Source organism: Miniopterus schreibersii, assembly GCF_964146895.1.
Source record: "Miniopterus schreibersii genome assembly, chromosome: 9".
In the NCBI taxonomy this organism is placed as follows: domain Eukaryota; kingdom Metazoa; phylum Chordata; class Mammalia; order Chiroptera; family Miniopteridae; genus Miniopterus; species Miniopterus schreibersii.
The window spans coordinates 74,439,241-74,465,165 of NC_138118.1; the positions used below are offsets into that span (position 1 = coordinate 74,439,241).

The 25,925-nt window shown below is 45.7% G+C and overlaps 1 protein-coding gene across 5 annotated transcripts in view; it reads left to right on the forward strand.

Annotated features, from left to right (window-relative positions):
• The window catches only part of SNX10 (sorting nexin 10), a 56,390-nt gene that overhangs the window by 14,297 nt on the left and 16,168 nt on the right, over nt 1-25,925 (forward strand). For 2 of the 5 annotated variants that reach the window (XM_081148128.1, XM_081148126.1), the window contains exon 2: nt 15,174-15,220. The exons of 1 other annotated variant lie outside the window; for it this stretch is intronic. In XM_081148128.1, coding sequence (XP_081004254.1) covers nt 15,188-15,220 — 33 coding nt within the window. In that variant the 5' untranslated portion in view covers nt 15,174-15,187. Of the gene's footprint in view, nt 1-8,986; nt 9,006-15,173; nt 15,275-25,925 lie in introns of those variants that run through there. 2 more of the 5 variants (XM_081148127.1, XM_081148130.1) reach the window with 2 other exon arrangements.

Consider the following 25,925-nt stretch of genomic DNA (forward strand, 5'->3'; position numbering starts at 1 on the left):
GACTTGACTGTCCCTGCCAGGAGGAGTAACTGGAGACGTAGGAGCGCTGTGATGAAGCGGTTTGAGTTGCCGAATCTGACATCTGAGGAAATTCAATGCCAGCAGTTGCGTGTGGATCTGGCTGTGGATTTACCTCATTCTGAGTGTTGGCCACACATAATTCTTAACATTTTCACATGAGACTCGTATAGGGCGCTTGAGATCACAGTGTAGCTTAACGCCCCTTCCTCTCCCTTTGTCATTTTGAGCTGAGGAAACAGACTTGGAGAAGCTCTGCCCTCAGATGGTAGCTGGGTTGGGAATAGAGCTTCATTTTTTTCTTTTAGACACCATGCTGCCTCTCTCAGGAACGGACAGAGCATCTACATTAAAAAGATACAGGTGGAGCCCTAGCTGGTTTGGTTCAGTGGTTAGAGCGTCAGCCCTCGGAATAAACGGTCCCGGGTTAGATTCTGGCCAAGGGCTCGATTCCCAGCCCAGGTCGGGGCATGTGCAGGAGGCACCAATCAACCTGTCTCTCACATCGATGTTCCTCTCTCTTTCCCCCTCTCTCTCCCTCCCTCCCCCTTCCACTCTCTCTGAAAAGCAATAGAAAAAATATCATCAAGGGAGGATTTAAAAAAAAAAGATACAGGTTGGGGCAGGTGAAGACGGTAAAGGGAGTCAGATATATGGTGATGGAAGGAGACTAGACTTTGGGCGATGCATACACGAGGCAGTAGACAGATGCTGTATCACAGAACTGTACACTTGAAGCCTGTGTCATCTTATTCACCAGCGTTGTGTTGCCCCAATTAAAAAAAGATACGTGTAGGAATTAGGATGTAGAAGGTAAGTGGCAGTGGAGGAAGGGGCGTGGGGGGGTGTATATAGAAGAGGCAGGCGGGGGCGTGTGTCTGTGTTTGCAGCATTTTAGGGATCCTAGAGTTTCTCTCAGTCCTTTCCGTAGAGCTAACTCGAAATAACTCGGAAACCACTTGGCAGATAGCTGACCATTTTAAAAAAAATGTTATTTTAGTGTAGTAAGAACACTTAACAACTTTATAAGTGCACAGAGCAGCGTTGTTAACTGCAGGTCCAGTGTTGTTCAGCGGGCCTCTAGAATTGTTCACCAAGCAGACACTTGATCTTGGTAGCGCCTGTACGAGGGATTCTTGCCTCCCTGAGGCTATTCTTTCACTCCCCCCGGGGCCATCTCTGGGTGGTGGTGAGGTTGCTTCACCGGGCTTCTCACTGTTGCTTTGCCAGCCTGGGAGGACCTGCTATGTTCACACTCTCTGAAAAGAATAGTCAGGAATTATATGCGTGTAAAGACCGCATGCTTTAGAAGAAGGGTTCAATAGTTTAGGCCTTACATAACTGGGGGCTCAGCCAAACCAATGTGCCTAAGTTTGTTTTTACCCTAAACACTCATGTAACAAAACCCCACCCCCTGCTTTTCTCCACCTTCTCCCTCCTCTTAAAGCTCATTGTTCACGTGTAGTACGAAAATGGGAAGTATTATGATATCGAACCTGTCATCGGACTGATAATCAGATCCTGTAAAATGGGGATAATATTCCTACCTACCATCCTTCTCTGAGGATAGAAGTAAAGCTTCTAGAATAGTAAAGCACTCTTGTGTTGGTTATTATTATTATCTTCTGAAGTCCAACCTGTCTTCTAAACCTGTGTCCATGACCAACATGGGATTTGGGGCCTGCGGACCTAGGTTTGAATGTGAACCCTGCCACTTATGAGGCAGGTGACCTCAGAAGGTTATTTCACTTCTTTGCATGTCAGTTTCCTTATCTGGAGCGCAGTGTATCACATGGTGGCTGGGTGAGTCATGTTTGAACTGTGTGTGCAGTGTGTGGGTTAGTGCTTGACCACTGCAAGACTCACAGTATGTTAGTTCCCCCCCCCACGTAGCAGTCTGTTGATCACCTAATGCCTTGTCCTGGCTTGGTTGCATTTCCTCCACTAGACTATATATCCCTTAGTTTTCTTTGTTTCTACACAGCTTGCATTTATTCTTTTGTTTATTTATTGATTGATTTCCTCACTTGTTCACGCAGTCATTTGGTTCATTCACGTACTTTCTCTCTCTCTCTCATTTATTCATTCAAAAAGCATTAACTGAGAGCCTGCTAAGTGTGTCAGGTGCTGGGAATCTGCCATTATCCCAGCTAGGGTCCAGGAGAGAAATGACAAGGGCCTGAACTAGTCCATTGACGTTGGAGGCTGGGAGAAGGGAGGGAATGGACTCAGGAGGCGTTTAGGGAGAGGATTGGTAGGGCTTGCTGACCAATTGGACTTGGAAACTAAGGGACAGGAAGGAACCCGAGGCAGTTTTTGGGATTCCCACCGGAGTCGCTGTGTAGATGTCGCACCATTAATAGAAACGGATAACGCAGAGGTGGTAGAATTGGATAGGTTGTGGAAAAGGGGTGTGACAGCCAGCCTGGGTTGGACACAGTAAATTTGAAGTGCCTGCAGGATGTCTAGATGGAGATGCTCACAAGAGGTGGCCAGGCTGGCCTCAGAGGCAGTTCTGATTCCGGACCCCTTAGCGAGTGACATGGGCATGGTGGCCGATTCCGGGAATGGGTGTAGAGCTGCAGAGAAGAGGGCTGCTGGCAGCCTGCTGGCGAACTGCCCTATTAAAGCGGAAGGTGACATTGAGTCTGTGACTTCTGCTAGGGAGCCATGTGGTTCCTCACCACTGAAACCACCCACGTCCCCCACCAAGAACATGCCCCTTACTGTGTGCAATTCAAGACCAGCCCTTGGTGTCACTGCACAAGTTGAGGGAAGAATGCCCCCTCCCCCATGTGGGCCTCAGCATGTCACCTGCAGGCCCTGAGCACAAATGCTGAAACATCAACCGTTTCTTCGCCTCGTACACACCTCCGCTGCTGCTGCGTCTGAGCCTCCCTCACCTCTGGCCTGTTCGATGGCAGCAGCCTCCCCGCGGATTCTCCACCACGGTCCACGGGCCCTGCCCCCCTCTCTGAGCTTGCTGCCCTCGCCCACCACACCCCAGCCACAGTGGCTTCTTTCAGTTCCCCACATATTCCAAGCTTATTCCGCCTTGGGGCTTTGGCACTGGCCATCGACTTCCTGGAGTGACTGTCTTGTCGCTGGCTCCCTTTTGCCTTTCAGGTTTTGGCTCAAATGTCACCTCCTCGGAGAAGCCTTTCCTAAAGACCCGAATGTGAAGCAGTCCCCCCAAGTCCCCGTAGTCACTCTTGATCACATCACCCTGTTTCATTTCCTTCATTAAGCTCATTCATTATCTTGTCCATTTATTTATTTACACATTTACTTTTGTTCCACCCCCACTGTGATGTAGGGGAGACCAGGGACCTGGTTGCCTTGTTCGTTGCCCTGTCCCTGATGCCTGCAGAGGAGCCTGGTCTTTAACAGGTTGAGTGAATCAGCCAGGGCTGCCGGTCTACACTGGGGTGAGAACTTGAGCTTGCTTGTTGAGGAAGGAGGAAAAGCCTAGTGAAAAGGGAGAAGTTGGGCCTGGCCAGTGTGGCTCAGCGGTTGAGCATCGATCTATAATCCAGGAGATCATGGTTCGAGTCCCAGTCATGGCACTTGCCCAGGTTGCAGGCTCGATCCCCAATCGGGGACGTGCAGGAGGCAGCCGATCAATGACTCTCTTATTGATGTTTCTCTCTCTCTCTCCCTCTCCCTTCCTCTCTCTGAAATCAATAAAGATATTTAAAAAAAGAATAAAGAAAAGAAGTTGGAGCCATTAAGGGGTGGAAAATTGACGGGCCAGTGTCTGGGAGGAGGTAGGGGAGATCGTGAAGACGGAGGCGCTTGATGGTTTTCTCTGAGGGCAGTGGGTGAATCTAGGGCAGATTTCAAGGGGGCGGGGGACTGAGATGAGATGAAGAGTGTGGACCCGGTCTCACTGACTTGATGAACTGGGAGATACAGTTAACAGTCGGCAGGCGGGGAGCAGACCTGGGAGGAGGGAGGAGGCTGGAGGTAAAGGCCTGGAGCTGCCTGGATGAGTGGAAAGACTCCTGAGCCTGGAGGAGCCCAGTGAAGCCGGAGCTCACGATAACCTGGCGATGGGGCCTGTCTCAGAAATGACCGGATTTTCTTCAGTCGTGGACAAGACAAGAGAGAAAAATGGAAGAGACACAGTTATGCTGAGCCCCGTCTGGGGATTGACACGTGGAAGTGGCTGGTGTCTCGATGGAAGCAGAAACTGAGGCTCCTGGAGGGAGAGCATTTGGGTGGCATGGGGAGTCCAGAGGGAGGATTGAGGGGCAGGATCCAAGCTCCGGCGGCTTTCCATCCAGTGGGAGAGTGGACCGAGCGGGAGGGGCAGACACAAGGGAGGGAGGGCTTTTAGGTGGGCCTTCGAGGTTCTATTTCGAACAGTTTCTGTTGGGGATTGCGGTAAATACATGCTGCTAAACGAAGGGTTAGGTCACAGGAATGAAGGAGATAAGCTAAGGCAAGAGCAGGGAGGAAGCTAGGAAGAACTCTCCCCCCCCCCTCCGGTCTTGAGAAATGGAAGCGCTGATGAACCGATCAGCTTTGACCGGGGAAGTTTACAGGGAAGGGAAGGTGGAGAAACCAGGGTCTGGTTAAGATAATGCTGCTGAGATGGGTTTGAATGTGGACACTTGCTGGCTCTAGGCTAAGTGTTTCCCGGCCCAGTGCAAGGAAGGGTTAGAAAAGGAGATGTCAGAGAAAGGCTGGGTCAGAGCCAGGCGGGGATGGGAGAGCCCCAGGGGATGGAGGATGCCTGGAGGGCCTTCAGCTTGGCAGACATTGTGATTTGCAGGATGAGGGACACTAGGCCGTGAATGAAACAGGTCAGGTTCGGGGTTGCAGGTTGTACCTTTTTTTAACACCTTTTTTTTTTTTTCAATCCTCACCCAAGGATAATTTTTCCCACTGCTTTTCAGCGAGTGGAAGGGGGTTGGGGGGGGAGAGAGAGAGAGAGAGAGAGAAACATGGATGTGGGAGAGACACATCGATTGGTCGCCTCTGCACTGGTCCTGACCGGGGCCAGAATTGAGCCTGCAACCAACGTATGTGCCTTTGGCCGGAATTGAACCCGGCACCCTTCAGTCTGCAGGCTGTCACTCCAACCCCTGAGTGAAACCGGCCAAGGCTTTCTAAACACCTTTTGTGGATGAAAGGGGCAACATAGTAAACCTGACAAGCTCGGGGGAGGCCTGCGTGGCGGCCTTACAGACTCAGAGACCAAAGTGACCACATAAGATGGTCTGAAATGAACACTTTCTAACTAACAGCAGGTCAAGGCGGGCAGTCCTGTCCTAGGCTAGAATCTTCCCTGACAAAGTCAACCTTTCTCTTAACTGAGCCTGCCTCTTGTCTTTCTGCATCTGTGACAACATACCTTTGGATTGTCAAAGTAACTTCCCTTTTACCTGACCCCCCAGGCACAACCACTGCACTAGGGTGGAGACCGAAAATCCCCTAACTTTCTGTTATCATGTTAATTGTTGATTGTTAACCGTCCTGTACCCACCTATGTGTCTGTCATTTTACTTTTTATGCAATCCCAGAGGTCCCCTCCCCTTTGGTTTCTCCCACCTCCCTAATCTATCCCCAGTGGATTTCATGGAACCCACTTATGCCTCCTCTTTTGATTGTAATATATAAAATAAGGTGCAAAACTGTCATTTTCTGGAGCATTTTCTCAATCCGCTGAGGTTTTGCTTCCCAGCAATTGTCAGTTTGGCTCAAATAAACTCATAAAAATTCTTACAGGTTCGAACATTTCTTACATTGACACTTTATTGACATATTCACATACAGTACAATTTACCCAATTAAAGTGTTTAGTATATTCACAGATATGTGCAACCGGTACCACAGTCAACTTCAGAATATTTTTATTATGTTGTTTCATGGCCCTGTAGCTATCACTGCTATTATACCCCTAATCTCCACCTCTTCCCCCACCTCACCCAAGCCCAAAATAGTCTATTTCCTGTCATTATAGATTTCCCTATCCTGTACTTTCATGTGAACGGATTTTTATAATATATGGACTAAGTTGTAGCCTGTATCAGTATTTCATTTCTTTTTATTGTCGAATAATATTCCACTGTATGGATAAACCACATTTTGTTTATCCATTTATTGATGGACATTTGGGTTATTTCCACGTTTTGGCTATTATGAATAATGCTGATATTTATGTGTGGATACTTGTTTTCATTTTTCATGGGTGTATACCTTCCACTCCTAAGTCTAGGCTTAATTGTTTGAGGAACTGCCAGGCTGTTTTCTAAAGTGGCTGCACCATTTTTTATTTTCACCTGCAGTGTATGTGGGTTCCAATTTCTCTATATTCTTGCCAACATTTATTATTATCCGACTCTCTGGTTCTAGCCAGCCTAGTGGGTGTGAAATGGTATATCACTGTTACCGGAAAGGGGACCTGGCCCTTGGTGGATCTGCCTGGGGCCAGCCGGTAGTGTGTGCGTTCTTGACTTTATGCAGGAAAAATTTCACAACACGAGTCCAGATAACTATGAGGGAACATTTATTAAAGCTGGGGATGTAAAACTAGAAAGGGCCTAGCATAGAAGAAGCACCAGGAGAGCCTAGGCTGGGCTTCCCTGGCTCTCTGGGAAGTCAGAGAAAACGGGGCCTTGGGATCAGGTTCAGGGGTGAGCCTGGGACGAGCTGCTGCTGCCCATTGCTGCCCTGGTTGCAAGTCTTGTGGGGTCCCTTAGAGTTTAGGAGGTGCGTGCCTGTGCGGGAAGAAGAGGGGAAGGGAATCGAGGGGCCTGCTCTCCAGAGGGAGAGCGGATGCTGGGTCCTTAGTGTTGAGGCTTTATCTCTTTCTCAAAGGTGGGAATCTTAGGGGAGATCTCAGGGGAGGGTTTCAGCAGAATATTCATCAGTTTTCTAGGTGTGCTCTTCAGGGTTCTGGTCTTCACCAATTGGTCAGTGTCAGGGCAGGGGGTCGTTAGTCATTGCAGCAGGTCCTGGTGTCACCCACCAGGTTTTGCTGCTTTTCTGGGTCTGGAGCTGAAATACAACTGAGGCGTAGATATTATTTCTAGGGTGGTGACCTTGTATCTGCTGTAAATTGCTCTGCAGTTTGTGTAGCTCTCTGCCTCAGTTTCCCTATTCCAATTGTCCTGGCTTACTGGCCTGTCTCATCACTATATTTTTGACTTGCTTTTCCCCGATGACTAATGATGTTGGACATCTTTTCATGTGCCATTTGTAAATCTTCCTTGGAGGAACACCTATTCAGGATCCTTTCCCCATTTTTGAATTGAGTTAGTAGTCTTTTTATTATTATTATTATTTTTCTAGCTTTGTTACTGGTGAGATGAAGAGAACTTGATTCTTGTTTTCTTGAAGGAAAGATTTCAATCAAGAGACAAAGTGCACCAAAGCAAGCAAGAGTTTATTGGCCGCAGCAAAAACACACTTAGGACAGTGAAACAAGAAAGGGCTTAGCGTAGGCTGGGCTGCTTTGGTTCACTGGGAAGTCAGAGAAAAGGGGGCCTTAAGACAGGTTCAGGGGGTTAGCCCGGATGAGCTGCCGCTGCCCTGGTTGCAAGTCTCATGGGGCCCCTTAGAGGGAAGAAGAGGGGGAAGGGAATGGTGCAGGTGCGCTCCCCTGGGGGGGACTGCGTGCTGGGTCCTTTGCCTTGAGGGTATTTCTCTCTCTTGCAGGTGGAAATCCTAGGGGAGGCCCCAGGGGAGGGTTTCACGGGTGGGGGGAGTCATTAGTCAGTGCAGCTGGTCCTGAGGCAGCCACTGTGTCACTTGTCTGGTTTTGCTGCTTTTCTGGGCCTGGAGCTAAAATACAACTGAGGCCTAGATGTTATCTCGAGGGAGGAAAGGTCAGGGGGCCTAACCCCGACCAGAGATATGCTGGGGTCCAATGGTTATCCTGGGGCTAGGTCCTTGTTTTCCCAGTTTTGCCCCTTGCTATGTATCCAAGACTTTCTGCCCTGGTGACCTTCTGTACCTGGCACGTCATCCTTGCTCTGCTCACGTCTGTGACCTGCCTATTACAGCTTGATTGAGGTATAACTGGCAAAACGTACAGTGTGATGATTTGATATATGTAAACATTTGTGAAAGGATACCCCCATGAAATTAACACAGCCGTTACCTCACTTATTTGCCTTTTTCTTTGTTTTTGGTGAGAACATTTAGGTTTTGCTTGCTTAGAAAATTTCAATTTTGCTTGCTTAGTATTAATAACTTCAGTCACCATGTTATGCATTAGATCCTTAAGTATTTTTATTATTGAGTTGTAAAAGTTCTTTATATGTTTTAGATACAAATTCCTTATCAGATATATGATTTGCAAATATCTTTTCCCATTCTGTGCATTGTCTTTTTACATTCTTGATGGTATCCTTTGAAACACGAGCATTTTTAATTTTCATGAAGTCTAATTTATTTTTCTTTTGTTGCTCATGCTTTTGGTGTTATATCTAAAAATTGTTTGCTAAATACAAGGCCATGAAGGTTTACTTCTGTTTTCTTCTAAGAGTTTCACAGTTTTTCTTTTTATGTATAGGTGTTTGATCCATTTTGAGTTAATTTTTATAAATGGTATAAGGCAGGGGTCCAACTTCATTCTCTTGCGTATGGCTATCCACTTGTCCCAGCACCATTTATTGAAAAGACTATTCTTTTTCCATTGAATGGTTTCAGCACCCTTGTTGAAAATAAGTTGACCATAGAGATATGGGCTTATTTCTGGACTCTCAGTTGTATTCTGTTGATCTATTTGTTTATCCTTGTGCCAGTTGCACACTGTCTTGAGTACTGTTGCTTCGTAGTAAGTTTTGAAATCAGGAAGTGGGAGTCCTACTTTGTTCTTCTTCTTCAGGATTGTTTTGGCTATTCTGGGTTGCTTGTAGGTAGACATGAATTTTAGAATCAGCTTGTCAATTTGTACAAAGAAGTCAGCTGAGATTTTGATAGAGATTGCATTGAATCTGTAGATCAGTTTGGGGAGAATTGCCATTTCAACAAAGGTAAGACTCCTGATCCATGAACATGGGATGTTTTTCTATTTACTTAGCTCTTTAATTTCTTTCAACAATGTTTTGTAGCTTTCAGAGTATATTTTTGCACTTCTTTTGTTAAATTTAATTCTAGGTATTTTATTCTTTTTATGCCATCTTTCAGGTAGTAGTTTGATGGGAAGTCATGGTAGTACTTCTGCAAAGTCATCTTACCAGGTGAAGGGGTAGAATGGACAGAGAGCTGAAAAAACATCTCCAATTGTTGGCAGGAGAGGAGAACAGGACATTTTCTATCTTCTTTAGGAGGCTGTGTCCTCAGGTCTTTCATGATTCTGTAACAGGGAACTGAGGGATTCATCGGCTTGCCAAGAACTCCATACACCCAGGTATCAATGGTTTTCCCTCTTTCTCATTCTAATTAAAACTCTAAGGTGGTGGTGGGCTTGGGGGAAGGGAGTGAGTAGTTGAAGGTAGATAGCTCTCAGTTAATAGGAATGCAATTGGATTGGAGTAATTCACATTAATATTTAAATTAGTAATACCCCTCCCCTACCTTCTGAAATTTATCTGCTTTCCTAAAAGAGGAAAATGAATGGCCCAGATAAATCACTAATCTGGAGAACCTTAGTAGCATAAAAACAGGAAGGAGACCTTTCAGCAACAGTAGAAAATATTTTTAGATTTGATCTGGGAAGTTAGGATTGTTTTGAGGAGAGAGGATGTCACAGCACAAGCTAGGAAATCCAGTATTACCTGCCTGGCTGGTGTAGTGGTTAGCTTCTCTCTCCAACATCTGCTTTTTATAGCTTATTTCCTTCAATTCTGTTTATTCTATTATGTTTGGCACACACACAACCCTCCCCCTGCTGTGGCTCTCCTTAGTGTGTGTATGAAGGGAGGTGGAGGTGAGGTTTAGTATGCACATGCTGTGTGTCCAGAACATCTGTAAGTCTAAAGTAGAGCTTTTTCTAAATGCTACCAACATAGTGGTGAGGTTGAAATTCTGTAGTATACATATTTTTTGTTCCTGGATTTTAAACCCTAAATTTGGCCTAGCAGTCATACTCATGACCATAAATGGAACTCACTGTAGAGATCATCTAGAGATTATGTTGTAGAGATTATGTAGCAAGTTTCATTGTTTTACGTGCTATGAACCAGTATTTTTTCAGATTGCTAATCCTCTTTAATATTTTCTTTTGTGATAAGTGCTAGAAAAACTTAAGTGAGGATTTTATTATCTCAAAATTTAACATTTCAGATATCTGCTTGTTTTTACGTTTTTCGCTTGCCTTTTTTTTTTTTAAATATATCTTTATTGATTTCAGAGAGAGGAAAGGAGAGGGAGAGAGAGATAGAAACATCAATGATGAGGGAGTCATTGATTGAGCCCGCAACCCGGGCATGTGCCCTGACTGGGAATCGAACCCTGATCGCCTGGATCCCAGGTCGATGCTCAACCACTGAGCCATGCTCGGCCGGGCTCTCGCTTGCCTTTTTAAAGTTCTGAGATCAGGCAGGAAGAAACACCTGGGCCTGGATTATAAATGGTTCTGCACATGCTGCTGGCCCCTGGAAATGCATGGCTGCCCCACTCTGTCCAGTTTCCATATTTTGGTGCTTGCCGGCAGTGGATATTATCATTAAAGAAGCATTCTAATTTAATAGACAAAAATACACTATTCTGACACAGCAAAGATACAAAAGTTATTTCTTATAAAATACATTTATCTCTTCTTCCTCTTAGAAAGGCCCTGCCCACCCTGAGGTTAGTTACGAATCCACCTGGATTGTCTTCTAGGAGCACAGGAGATTTCTCTTGGCTTCTGTGTTGGAAACACAGAAAATCATATCTGTTTGGTTTATGAAATTATATATTGTTACAGTGGGTAGATAAGTGTAGATATTTGATAAAGCCATGTCATTCTGTTTAGGATGTCCTTGTGGCTTTGATGCTACTCCAGTCTCATTTCACGATTAGCAAATTTGTTGGGTTAATCAGCCTTTGACACGGGATGGTAGGAAAACCCAAAATTATGCTACTTAACACCCCTCCTTTATTTTCATGTAAAAGAATGGTATAAACCATACTTGTTATTCCTTATTTCACCATTGGAAAAGTATGCAATCCTTTCTTGCCCCACCCACGTAGAGTCTACAAACTCTGGGTCAGTAGGTTGCTTCTCAGAGGAGACCACCCATAGTATGCAGATGGGGTTCAGGCTTGCAGAGGTTCTGCCTGTTCATCTAAGAAAGGGCTTATTAAGGTACAGAACTGAAGCACGCTATTCATTGCACCACAGGCAGGGTCCACCTGTTTTTGTAGATAAAGTTTTACTGGAACACAGCTGTGCTCATTCCGTTACCTCTCGCCTGTGGGTGTGTTCTCACTGAACCGCAGACTCCAGTCATTTCGACAGACACCGGATGACCAGCCAAGCCTCAAATATTTGCCATCTAGCCCTTTATAGAACAAAATTGCAGACCCCTGCTCTGTAGAATTTTAACTTGGTTTCACAGACATTTTGTATTTTATAGAAGAAATATTCCAAGGTGGAAATGGAGGCAGTTTTCTCCTGAAGTTTCTGGTTTTGGCAAATCACGCTCTCAAGGCGGGTATCGGGGTGCGAAGACGCGCATGGAGTCTCTCGGGCGAGTTTCTGTAGCTGCTGTGTTTCTTGGCGCTGGGACAGCACACACACCTGTCATCTGTGGTACCCAACTCCAACCTGAACAACAGGCTTGAGAAATCATTCCCGTTGTTTAGAATGGTGTGAGATCTAGTAATCCTTGGAGGAGGGAAGTGGGAAGGAGAGTGGGTTGCAGCGGGTGACCGTCCAGGTGTGCGTGGTTGTCCCGTGCTGGTGGGAGACAGATGCTCTAAGGGCAGCCTTTTGCAGGTCACCTGGAGGCATATTTCCATACTCACTGGCCTCAAAGTCTTCCAGTGAGGCAAGAGTTCTCCCAGACACATGGGCTGGGCAAGTTGGAAATCTAAACCAATCTAAAATTTTACACACTGCCAGGACAACATCATTTTGTTAGGGGTTGATTTCTGTTTAGCAGCTTCGGTTTGCCAAATTATAGACAATTGACCTTTTATCTCAATCCGTCACTATTGCGCTATCATTTAGTTTCCTCTCCCCATGAGTAGTTGCCATGGCAAGGTCCAGTACCAAACACCATTTTATGTTGTGTCATAAAGGTAGCGTCTCTTCTTGCATTCGAATCTGCTTTTTACTTTACATGAAATAGAAATCTTTTGTAATTTATGTTAGAGTCACTATTTCATCTGATAGAATTGTGGTACTTAATTTATTTTAAATAATTCATACTTCAAAAAGTAGAATATTAATTGTGTGAACTGGAAAAATTCCAACAATAGGATGTATGTGGAGTAAAAAATGAGTCTTTCCCCCTCCAACCATCCCCCATCCCAGTGTCCAAATGTAAGATATTTAAGGTTGGCAGTGTGGGCCTCCATAATGTTTGGGGCTGGCTTAACCTTTTCATAGTTTGCCGTGGTCTGTAGCATCTCAGGGTGGCCGACCCCCTGGTAGAACTGCAGAGTCTTCTGCCCGCGTAGGAAAAGCCCAAGCCCTTCAGGGAGAACTAGGCCCAACTCTGAACTGTTGGTTCCTGTCACGGTCACGGAGGCAGCCTTGGGCAGTGGAGAGAACAGGGTTGGAAAGCAGATCTCCTTGACTTGAAACTGGACTTGAGCTCTCTCGAGTGTGGCTTGGGGCAGCTTAATCCCTCTACTTCTGTTTTCTTAAGTGTGTAAAGTGAGGACACTCACATCTCCCTCACCAGATCATTGTGAAGTTTATACACAAGAAAACACAGATAGGCTCTGTTGGAGAAATTCAACCAGTTGGAGAGACGGAATATACAAATATTATGATGCAAACAAGGTTAACGTTAACCAGGGACTGCACAGCATGCTGTGTAATGGGGGCAAAGAGCCAGGCAAGGGAGGGGAAGTGATTTCTGAGCAGAATCATGAAAGGGGAGTGGGAGTTTGCAGGGGATCTGGAAGGGGCAGAGGCATGAGGGTAGAGGACCTACCTGGGCAGAGGTACAGCTGTGTGGGGCAGTGTAGTGTGTGTAGGGACCACGGCCAGATCCTGAGATGGATGCAACCCGAGGTCTCACTGTCATCTGATACAGGAATCCTTTCAATAACCCGAAGTCGAGCAACTCCTCCCTCTAGCCTCTGCCCCTTTGCACATGACAGTCCTTCCGCTTAGAGTGTCTTTCTCCTTTTGCATTCCTGGCAAAATTACACCATTCTTTAGGCCTAGCTTAAATGCCACTTTCTCAGTAAAGCCTTCCCAGCCAACACCTGTCCCCCATTTAGTCCCTCCATTCTCATATAGGGTGACCTTTCCCTTCCTTTCATATCATTTACACATTATAATTGTGAAATCATCTCATAAGCCCTGAGTCTGCTCTGTACTCCACTGTATATCCCACTCCTAGTCCAGCACATGCACATAGTAGGAGCTTTATAAATATTTACTGGGTGAAGGCATGAATGAATGAGTGAATTCCCTTCTTCCCAGCTATGACCCAGCCTATCTTTCTAATCTAATCCCCCACACCTTCTCTGTGTTGTTGCCTGTGGCTGCTAGAAGAAACTACCACAGATTTGGTGCCTTTGAACAACAGAAATTTATTTTCTCAAATTCTGGAGAAATCCGAAATCAAGGCGTTGGTAGGACTGTGCTCCCTCTGTAAGCTCTAGGGGAGGATCCTTCTTCCCCCTTCCAGCTTCTGGTGGCTCCAAGTGTCCTTGGCTTGTGGCTGCATTACTCCAGTTGCTGCTTCCATCTTCACATGCCATCTCCTCTGTGTGTGGGGGGGTGTTCTCTCCTCTTCTGTGTTTTATAAGAGGTAACTTGGCATTGGATTTAGGGCCCACCCACCTGCAAAGCCCCCTTTTCCAAATAAGATCACATTCACAGGTTCCAGAGGGCACAGATATATCTTTTTGGTGGCAACAATTCAACCCACTCCACCCTCCAAGAATCCATTCCCTCAGCTGATCTGGCCTGGTCACCATCTCTTGATTGTCTGCTGTGTTTTTTCCATCCTCTGTCCATGCCACCGTCACACCTGTGTTCCCTCTTATTCTCATGAACATTGGAATTCCTCACTCTCCCTGCCCACTCCAGGTGAAAGGAACTTCCTTCCCCCGGGAGCCCGCCTGCTGCTCATGCTGTGCGTCGCTCACCTCCGGAGGAGTTCCTTTCCTCTGTGTGCTGTGGGTTATCTCCCCCCTGACACCATGTGAATGGCACTGGAGGCCGGAGCGACTGTCCTGGCTTCCTCATATTCCCCACAGTGCCAAGGACTCAGGAAATACTTGTGGATAATAATAGTTATCTGGAAAATGGGTACAGACGTAGTGTGATCAAAATAAAGGCAAATAGTGACCCGGTAGCCATAACTACCTTTCGGTTGTAAGACTATAGATTGTGCATGTAGTCAAGGGATTAAATTTGGGGAGAGGGAGGGCAGGGAGCAGATGTTAACTCCGATGACCTCTGTAATAAATGAGGGTTTAAAGGACAGTAGACACCCCAGGACCTGCGGGGCCTGGAGTCAACTGATAGGCTGACTCACTAACTGGAAGGTCAGAGTCAAGGTCCTGACCTTCGTCCCTCTTGGGGCCACACCATCTGTTATCTGGACACTGGAGTGGCTTAAATGCCACAGGAACGACCTGTTCCTTGAAAGGCTGAGTTGCTGGCAGAACCGTCAGGGCTGTTCTCAGAGGTGGATCTCTCTGGACATCTTTTCCCTTTTTCTCCATCTCACTGCCAACCGGCATCCTGGCTGGCCCTCAGGGTCCCTCTGCTCCCCCACATCTCAGGCTTCCTCTGAACCCCAAGGCCGTCACTCCAGTCCCACTCTGTCTGGCCTTCCAGTTTGAGGACCTGTCATCATCTAGCTGCCTTGGACTTGCCGAGTCCCAAACTCCCCAGCCCCAGTGTGGACCGATATCCCAGTTAGTGTGGACACGGGGGAGGGAACAGCAGAGGTTTCCCTTCCCGAGACCACGGTGGGCAGGGTGCGCAGGGCGGGCAGGCTCTCGGGGATTTGGGTGGGCAGCCAGGAGAGGCTTATCTGCTCCAGGTTCCAAGTCACCGAGTGCTGGTATCTTATTTTCAGATTGATCGTGTCCTATGCTGAAGATGCTTCCAGAACAACAGAAAGAGGTATGTCATCAGAAATCCAGAAGTAAATGATCTGTGCGTTTTGACTCACTGCAGGTTAGTTCTTCATTCACTAACCACAAGTCTGTGGTGGAGAGTCAAGGTCAAGGTGCGGTCGGGCTTCCTGGGGGAGGGCTCCTGAATGAGCAAAGCACAGCTGCCCTCTCCCAGCTCTCATTCTTTGAGACTGAGCGGTTTCTCAGCTCAGCCCCCTCCCCCCCATTATCAAAGTATCTTTCCCCATGACTCAGACTTCTCCCAGACTCTTCCCCTACCCTCTGCTTGAAACAGCTTCCCCCAGCCCGAGTTCTTGTTTTTCTACTCAGTGGCCTCACCCCTGACTTTCCCCACCTCTGGTAACAGCCCAGGGCAACTGTCTGCCATTACTTTCAGTTTTGCCCTGCTGGTGCCTCTTAGAACTCTTGGCTTGGTGTCACACGCGGGCAAGGCTGTCCCCAACCCAGCCTGACCTCTCAGGCCTCCAATCCCAGCTTCCGGAGCTTCCGTCTAATGGGAGGGTAGGACCACGGCCACACCAACCCTTTGCTGAGTGGCTGTCCCACAGAAGGACCAGCTTGTCCTGCCCTGTCTCCTCTTGTGCCACACACATGGTCACTAGGTGAGTCTAATGCAACTGAACAGCCGCACACCGGCCTTTTTAGGGTACATGCGCACGCACACAGACAGACACACACACATACACACACTCACTCACAGACATAGGCACACAACCACCTTGTCCAAATCGAAAGCACTAAACAATCCAGTTCAGGGAATCCTTCCACAAACTCCTTCGTTGAATCTCACCAGCCCTGCCCTTGGGTTCAGGTTCTCCTCAGCAGTCGAGCCTACTTCATCCTTAAATTACAGGCTGGGCTCCCTCATTTTCAAAGGCTGTGTTTTTTGTTTTAAACTTTTAAAAATTGGGTATAGCATGTATAGTAAAGTGGTTAAAATGCCCTGATCTTATGAGTACGGCTCAGTGGATTTTTCCTTATGTTTACATCTGGGTCGCAGCCACTTGGATCAAGGTATAGATGCTTTTAGCACCCCAGGAGGTACCTTGTGTCCCTTTCCTGTCAGTCCCCCAACTTACCCCACCCCCCAAGGTAGCCCCACACAGTTCCAAGGTCAGGTGTCCTTTCCCCTGTCTTTCTATACTAGTTCTGGGACCAAGCTGCTGGCTTCAGGACATACATTCTCCGTGAAGTTGGCCAAACTTCAAGTCCCCACACAGCTGCCCTCATTTATGACACCAGTGATAAGTTCCAGGGTTCCCCAAACATCCTCAGCTTTGATAATTCACAGGAAAAGTTCACGGAACTCACTGAGAGCTGTTACACTCACGGTTACGGTTTTTTATAGGGAAGGATACGAATCAGAACCAGTCCAAGGAAGAGACATAGGGCAAAGTTGGGGAGGGGTCAAATGTGGAGCTTCTGGTTGTCCTTTCCTTAAGGAGTCATCTTCCTGCTGTCTGTGTGTGACAATATGCACAGGGGAGCTCACCAAACCTTGGTGTCATTGGGGCTCAGTGTTTACTGTGTGGTTGACTTTCAGTCTCCATTCCTCCTGGGGTCAAGTTCACACCTTTAGTCTCCAGTTCCTTTAGGCGTCACACCTGATACAGCGTGACCCTGAGCCCCCGTCATATTCACATTGTCAGACTGTCCAGTGGCCAAAGGCCAGGCAAACAAAGATTCCTTTCAGGCGGGACATTGCTGGGGCCCTGAGGGCACCTCCCAGGAGCCCAGGGCAGAGGCCAGACCTCCCTTCGGGTCAGGTGAATGCTCCTACCCACCTGCATGGGCCTGACCTGGGCCGGCTGTGCCAAGGGAGTGGGGTCGTGCCCATCTCCAGTACTGTTCCAGAGGCACATTTTAGAGGTTCTTCTCTGGGGGAAAACTGCTAGTGAAAGCCACAAAGACTTGTCTCCAATTAGAAGCTTTTTTTTTTTCTTTTCTGGGTTGGTTTAATCGCTTGATTTTTATTATGAACTGATTTCAGTGAATAGAAACGAGACACAAATTTTAACCAATTACATAAAGAAAGCATTTTACTGACCTCGCAAAATTCCTTTATTATAAATAATTATGTAATAGTATTATCACATTAAGGAATTTTAAACTGGAGAGCCCTTCAGCCGAAAAGGAAAAAATACTGTAGAGGAAAAGAGGTGTAATATTCAGAAATTTACTTTAGCCCCTCAGCATGAAACTGCCCCACAGGGCTAGATTCCGGGCATAGAGTAATATAAGCTCATCACTTACCAACCCATTTTCTACATGTGGCCGAATTACCTGGCTTCTAATGCGTTGCTCTTAGAACAAAGTCAAAACTCCCAAATGAGGTTTCTAAGACCTCTTATGATCTGACCCTGTTTCCTTCTCCAGGCTCATCTCCTGCCCCTCCCCCGACCCCAGCGCACTTCTCACTCCTCATTTCAGAGCTTATTTAGTGTTGACTGCTCTGCACTCTGGGCCCTGGGCTTTCATAGATGTTTTTCCCACCGCCTGGAACAATCTTTCTTCCCCCAGACTTCACACCAGGTTGTCTGACTAAGCTTAGAAATCACAAAGAGGTGTCTCTAAAGCCTCAATTATAAAAGGTATTTTTATCTCACCGCCTACCTCAACAGCTCCCTGTCCTCATTGCCAGTTAGAAGTGGAGGAGGTTTTGGCTGAGTCTTTAAATATCCTCGTGGCTGGTGGTTGTTTGGTGGAAAATTATTCAGGTCCTACCTAACTGCATATGGAAGGGCTGAATGCAATACAATCCCATTGATTGTTCTAGAATCTAGACCAAGGGGCAGTGTGTGTGTAAACTCCCGGCACCCACAGCAGACGGTACTAATTAATCATGAGGTTGGCACATGAATTGAGAGCTATTTACCATCCTTGTTCAAGATTCAAACAGCCCAGAGTGACATCTCTGTTCTACCTAACTGGTAGTGCCAGCCTAGAAGTTTGGTAATTTTTTTTTTTTAAAAGATTTGGGGGGTGGGGAACCAAATGCAGTCTCTCTTGTTAAAATAGCTTTATTACTGTAATAAATCTAGAGAGAGGAGAACAGGGAGTGCGAGTCTCCCTTGTTAGTTAAACATGTTCCATTTGCACATGGGTTTGAATTCCCAGGAGAGCAGTATCCGAGCTGATGGATCTTCCCCATAAAAATGGCCTTGGCATTGGGCCATTGTAAAATTAAAATGAATTCAGACTCATTCATGCATGCAACTTTAATTTACAATTAAAATATTATGGTTACATATTTTAATAAGAATAATTAGACGGACCCAACTGAATCAACCCTTCTGTTTAATGAGACAGAACCCAGAATCCTAATGAAAAGGCAGGTGGCTGTGACAGGGAACGCGTCTCAGACGGTGTCTTTTGTGGAGTGAGGCATTTTCGTTCTTTGTATATTCTGATGTCCAGAAGGAGCAGTTTGGTTTTCCTGCCTTACTGAAGCCCCCTCCTCCAGCCGCGCTGGGCCCACCCTCTGCGGTGTGTTAATAAGCAGTTTCCTCCCGCTGCGCAGCCTGTTTCTGGGGGCCTGACACCCCGGCCCCTCCAAGGCAGGGGTTCCTTCCCCCGCCCAGGGCTCACTCGGTGTAAATGGGAGAGTGTGTGCATCTCCTTTCGTGTGTGTGTATCTCCTCTCTCTCCTGCATCACGATGGCTGAATTCTGCCTTTAGAGATTTGTATCTTTAGGATGAGGGTTGGTTTTTTTCCGCCTTCAAAATGTACACATTTCGTGCTGAACACAGTGGCCACTACCAGTTACCGACACCTTACTGACGCTGAATCCATCAGCTCTGTGGTGGGTGACACCCTGAGTGCAGCAGGCCCACGTGGGCCCGGAGGGTTCCCGGCACCCTGGGGACCGTGCCACGAGGGAGGAGACAGGGCCCTCCAGGGACAGATGGGAGGGATGTGCTCCTGTTTTGGATGGGTTGGCTCTAAGCTTGGCGTATATGTCGTCAAGGTAGGTTATGCTGACTGATGGTGGCATTTGAGGCTTGCTCTAGGAGAGCAGGGTTTTGATATTGGGAAGTTGATTAGAGACTGACTGGGCTGGAACCAATGAATATCATTAAAGACTCTCCCATAAGCAGGGCTTCCACCTGGGGTCCTGTGATGCTGGGGACTTTGAAGGGGAGTGACAAGACAAGACAAGACAAAACACTCTCCCACTCCCTGAAACTAAATTTGTTATTCTTCCTTCCTCCTTCCCCCCCTGCCTGTCAGATGTGATATAATAACAGGGGAAACTGGGCGTGGGGCAGACGGGAGTTCTCTGCTATCTTCACAATTTTTCTGTGTATCTAAAACAGTTATAAAATAAACCGTTTTTTAAAACAAATAACATTGAATTATATACGCTCAGATATCAAGATTTCTAAAAGATTGTGCAGCGAATAAAGGAAGGTACAAAACTATTTATAGCATACTCCATTCATGTTAAAAATTTTATATGTGTATATATGCCAATTATATATATAAAATATAAATTACACATAAAAGTCCTAAGTAGGTAGGCAAGAAACTGGGGCCCAGTAGGAGGACTTCATTTGCATGGTGTGCTCACCTGTATTTGAATTTTTTGTTGTTGTTATTCTCACCTGAGGATATTTTTTCCACTGATTTTTTTTTTAGAGAGGGTGGAAGGGAGGGGCAGAGACAGAGGGAGAGACAGAGAGAGAAACACTGACGTGAGAGAGACACATTGATTGGTTGCCTCCGGCACATGCCTGCAACGGAGGTTTGTGCCCTTGACTGGAATCGAACCCGTGACCCTTCAGTCCTTGGGCCGACTCTCTAACCATTGAGCCAAACCAGCCAGGGCTGTAGTTGAACTTTTATATATAAATAAAAGTATATCTTTAACCACATACATGTTTTGTTTCTATAATAATGAAAAAAAATCTTACTTTTGAAGGTGGATAAGTATTAGGGTATCATTATGTGAATGGTGTCAGTACATGTTAAACAAATGGTTCACATTTTCAGATCCATGCTTCTGACCAACTTTCACTTTCAGGTGCCACTCCTGTTCCTTTTTCTAAAGCAGTCTTCTAGGGGTCCCCTCTCTTCCTCCCTCCCTTCCTTTCTCCTTTCCTCTTTTTTTTTTTTTTACTTTCTCTGGTTTTAACTTTTCATTATGAAATTTTAAACATGCACACAGTAGCGAGAATAATATAATGGACCCTTCTGTACCTAAGGTTTCAATAATTAGCACATTATTAATTCATGACCAAGCCATCTCCCCACCCCCACCCATTCCCTCCTGCCCTGGCGGTGAATTACTTTGAAACAAAGTCTAGACATTCTGGAATTTCATCTGTAACTATCTCAGTCTGCATGTCAACAACTGACCCTTCTTACAAACAAACCACATTATCACACCTTAAATAATTAACATTAGTGCCTTCGTACCATCAAATATTCAGTCAGTGTTCACGTTTCCCTGATTACATTGAGGAAAATTTATGTATTTGCTGTTCTAATCATGACCCAGATTAGGACCACACATCGCATCTGGGTAGTATATTGCTTAAAGTCCATCATTCTGCCGTTTTCTCCCTTTGCAATTTATTGGTTAAAGGAACTCCATCTTTTGTCCCGGAGAGGTTTTCATATTCAGGATTTTGCTGACTGAGTCCTCGTGGTGCCTTTTAACACAGGTTGGCTCTTATTTCTTGTTGCAAAAAGATGAATTTTTCCATTGCACTTTTCCTAATGTATTATGTGATACAGAAAGGTAACTCCTTAATTTTGGACAGGACTTGTGTAAAGAAACTTCCAGCATCATGAACGATTTTTTTAAATTTCTTTTGCAACATCATGAACTATTATTAAGTCCTGCAAAGGCGGGGCTCGCTGAACCTCATCCACGGTTGTTTATCCCGAAGTAATATAAGCTTTCTTAAAATTCATCATTCAAACCTTCAAGGACATGGCATTAAGCACACTCCAGGCAATAAAGTGGCAAGTAACATCCCTGGTAGTATGCCTTTTAGGTTATTTGTCATGAATATTATTAGGAAATAAAGGAAGGTTACTTGATACAGTCCTTCTGCCTCCCAAGCTTGCTATTTGTAAAGAATGTAGTGTGTAAAATGGCTAAACTTTAGTTTTAGTTTTTAAAAAAATTTATATTTAATATATTTCTGTTATTGATTTTTTTAAAAAATATATCTTTATTGATTTCAGAGAGAGGAAAGGAGAGGGAGAGAGAGAGACAGAAACATCAATGATGAGAGAGTTATTCATCGAGCCCACGACCTGGGCATGTGCCTTGACCGGGAATCGAACCCCGATCGCCTGGATCCTAGGTTGACGCTCAACCACTGAGCCACACCCGGCCGGGCTGTTATTGATTTTTTTTAAGAGAGAGAAAGAGGAAGGGAGAGGAAGAGAGAGAGAAACATTGATGTGAGAGCAAAACCCCGATGGGCTGCCTCCCGCACACCCCTCACTGGGGATCGAGCCCGCAGCGCCCTGGCTGGGAATCGAACCCGGCACCGCTCAGGGCACTGAACTTTAGTTTTGAGATTGTGCAGAAGTTCCGAGTGGAATTCTGGAGAAAAAGGCGTGGATTAAATTCTGTAAGCATTGGCTGTGTAGCACAGAGTTGGTGTTCAATACATTTCAATTGTATGGATAAATGAATGAATGCGTGAACGATTCTCCAGTTTAAACACATAAGCGTGTAAAACACTACTTTGGAATTGGAAAAGAAAAAAAAAGCCCTGAGAAAGTGAGTACAAAATGAAACAAGTTTTCATTTTTGTGATAGAAAATTCTCATCGAGGCTATGAAAGATTAATACCCACTAATACCCAGAGATTTTGCTTTGTTAGCTTTTGTCTCTACTCATTTTTTGGTAATCTGAGTAAATATTTTACCATTAGAACAGTCATATTTACTGTACTATAAAGATTAAAGCTAGACTGCAGTGGAAAATTTAAATGCTACAGCTATCAAAAGGGCTAAAATAAAAAATAGTGCTAATGCCCCTAGAAAGTGTGCTGGGTGTGTGGTGATGGACATTGTGGCGTTGATGTGCGTTTCCCTAGCGGCTCATGATGTTCAACATCGTTTCCTGTGCTTCTTGGCATCTATCTGTCCTCCTTGGTGAAATGTCTCTTCATGTGTTTTGCCTGCTTCCTAACTGAATTCTTTGCTTTTTTAAATGCTGAGTTTGGGGCGCTCTTTGTATATTCTAGATACAAGTCCTTTGAGGGATGCTTGATTTGCAACTATTTTCCTCCAGTCTGTAATTTGTCTTTTCAACTTCTTCACGGGGTCTTTTGCAGAGCAGAGGTTTTTTAGTTTGGGTGAGGTCCAGTCTGTCACTTTTTTTCTTATATATCTTGTCCTTGTGGTGTCAAGTCTAAGACCTCTTCGTCTAGTCCTGGGTCCCCAAGATTTTTCTCTTGTATTTTTTCTAAAAGTTTTATGTTTACATTTAGCTCTGTGACCCATTTTGCATTAATTTCTGTGTAAGGTGCCAGGGGTAGGTTGAGGTTCCCCTTATGGCCTGTGGATGTCCAGTTGTTCTAGAACTACTTACTACAAAGGCTCTCTCTCCTCCACTGAATTATTTTCACACCTTTGTCAACACTCAGTTGGGCATATTTTTATAGGTCTCAGCAACAGAGATTTTCCCTGCTTTATTCTTTTTCAAAATTATTTTGACTTCTCTAGGGCCTTTGCCTTTCCATGTAAATTTTATAATATGCTTATCTATATCTTCAAAAATAAAATCTTCCTGAGGTTTTTACAGAACTTTCATTAAGCCTATAATCAGTTCGGGGAGAATTTGTCTCTTTATTATGATGTGTCTTTTAATGCATGAACACAGTAGAGACATGATATTTTATAGACGTATACAAAGAAGTATGTGCATATGTTTCTTTGATTTCTTTTAACAGCATCCTGTAATTTTCAGCATGCAGAACCTGTACATCCTTTGTTTTCTAATCTTATTTGTAATCTAATTAACTCTCAAACATTTCATGAGCACTAACTATGTGCTGATCCTATGCTTGGAGCTAGAAATGGAAAAATGAAATACAAAGTCTCGCGGTACAGAGTTTCAGAAGACCATGTTGTTTCAACGGATGTTTTAGCGAATAGCAAAGAAGATAATGTTTTCCCCTCCAAAATAATGCAATTACAGTGAAATTTAAGTGACTGAGACTTAGTATTGCTAAAAGAGCCACTGAAGAGAACATGTTTGAGAGGTTAGGCTTTGGAGCAAGGTGGCCTGAATCTGAAACCTCCCTCAGCCTCTTGGCCGTTTGACTTGGGGCCAGCTGCTTAAGCTTTAGAAGCCGTCTTTTTCTTGTCTGTAAAATGGGATGCTGATATTACTGACCTCTTAGGATTGCTGTCAAGATGAAAGCAAAACACGTGTGAAACACTTACTACCGTGCCTGGCCCGTGTCAGTGCCCCGTACAATACAGCTATTTTTATTGTTAATTTCATCTCATATCAGGGCTAAGAAAGAAAAAAAAGACAAGGTAGGTGGGTAAGTGGACAAAGATTGAACTTGGGGTGGTGTGGGGAGAGAGAGTATATTAAAATCAAAGAGCGATTATTATAAGAGGACACGGGGATTAGATTGTCAAAGAGTCTAGCGGGCTCTCTTCAGAAGCCCGTTTTCCCATGGAGAACAGTAGGGATCAGTGAGTTTAAATTTTTAATTCTCTGCCTGGCTTCCACCTCCATCCTAGATACCGTCATTAGGCCCAAGAAGTCATTAAAGTGTTTAATAAGGTTATTAAATTGAGTAACTGCTGCTGCCGAAGCAATTTTCATAGGAAATCCATATGATTGGAGGTGTGGAGCCCTGAGCTGCCCTGTGTGGCGGGCGGCCTGTCGGCGTCCCCGAGACGGATGGCGGGCACCGCCACGAGGGACGTGTCTAATTAGGGGATCGGAGGTGCACCCGCTTCCTGGGTGTGCGATTTGTAGCTGGAAGCTCGGCTGAACTTCCCTAATTCCTCCTAATTGCGGGGTGGGGGAGGGGAGGCCCATCTGAGCGACAGGATATTTTAAAATAAGTGTACTTTTATTACTTCCAAGTACATATTTTAACTTCAACGAGCCAAACAAATTGTTGTCTGGTACAGGCCTTCGGGGACCCAAGTTATTGAAGCTATCGGAATGATTTTTCAATGATTTCTGTGTAAATAGGTGCTTCTGGGGTCCTTTAGGGCGGTGGGAAACAGTCCTCACGGGTCTGAAACATCCCCTGGCAGCATGTGCTGTTAATCGGCGCACCCTCAGTGGAAGGGGCTTGCTCACTTAAGATAAACTTTAGAGCAGCTGCTAAATAACTTATCGCTGTTCATGAAGCCCTGGAACCCAAGTGGATGGAGGTTTTTATTTCAACTGAAGTTTGAGCTACCCCCCCAAGGCAATTCACTCACTCCTGCAGGCATGCATGCATTCATTAAGGATAGTGGAATGCATTGGATGCACCAGGCATTCAAGTCCTAGGAGACAGGCTGCTTTCCTAAAGGAGCTCAGCACCTGCTAGAGGAGACCTGCGGGTAACTACCGTACGGTTAGTGCGGCGAGCTGGGCAGCGAGGTCTGCCCAGAGGCAGGGGCTTAGGGGGGTCAAACCTGTAAGTCAGAGTGGATGAATCTGAGCATCTCCAGAGACCGAGTTGCATTTTTGAACACTGAATTGGAGTTAGGAGAAAATAAAAGAAGACAACCAAGAAGAAAAACAAAGCAGAAAGTGGGGTGGGGACAGCTGTCCAGGCAGAGAGAACAGCTTGCCCAAAGGCGTGCAGGTATGAAATGGCACGTTGTGTGTGGGGACCTTCGCTCAGCCCTCGGAGGTAAGCAGGGTGAACACCCTGGAAGGCTCCCTTGTGCTAGCGAAGGAGTTTGAACCTGATCTTGAAGGTCATGGGGCAGGATTTGAAGGATTTTCAGCAGGAAAATGACGTCATCGGATGTGTGCTTTGGAGCCATGCTTGCCTTCGGGTGGGGGATGAATTGGATACAGGCCCGGAGATCAATTAGCAGCCCTCGCAGCAATTAATGGTGGGCAGGTGGCCCTTGAACCAGAGCAGCCTGGATGACCCTCGGGGCCGCAGCGGCATGAAACAGAACCAAGAAGAGAGGGAACAGGGAGGAGGGAAGCCCGGCAGCCGCAGGAGAAGGGGGCATTTAGCACTCTAACCAAGTTAAAGGTTTTCACTGTGTCCTACCATTTCCCCCCAGCATGGTTTTAGAATAAGTATTCAACGTCCCCTTATCCCAAAAGATTAAACTTAATGAGTAGTAACAATGGTAGACCTGAGACTACCTACCCACGGAGCTGAAGAAAAGAGACTCTGCAGACTTGTCGCTATGCTGTCCATTCCTTTCACAAATATCCGAAGGGCTTGCTCCGAGGAAGTGCTATGCAATCGTCAGGTCACTCCGCCTTTCCCTGAAAAATTAGTGTGGGTGTTTGCTGTTGGATTCTTAATAGTTTTTGCTGTTAAAGAACATACACAGCTGGTTAACCTTTCCTTACTGCCAGTGTTTGTATGAGGACCTCAGTGCTTGGGTTTAGAAGCCTTTCCCTTTCTATGGCATAATAGTTTACATAGAAAAATATAATAATACTCTATGTTCATGTAGCACCTAATGAAAAATTGCCCAGTATTTTCACCAGTATTTTATAATTTGGTTCTTC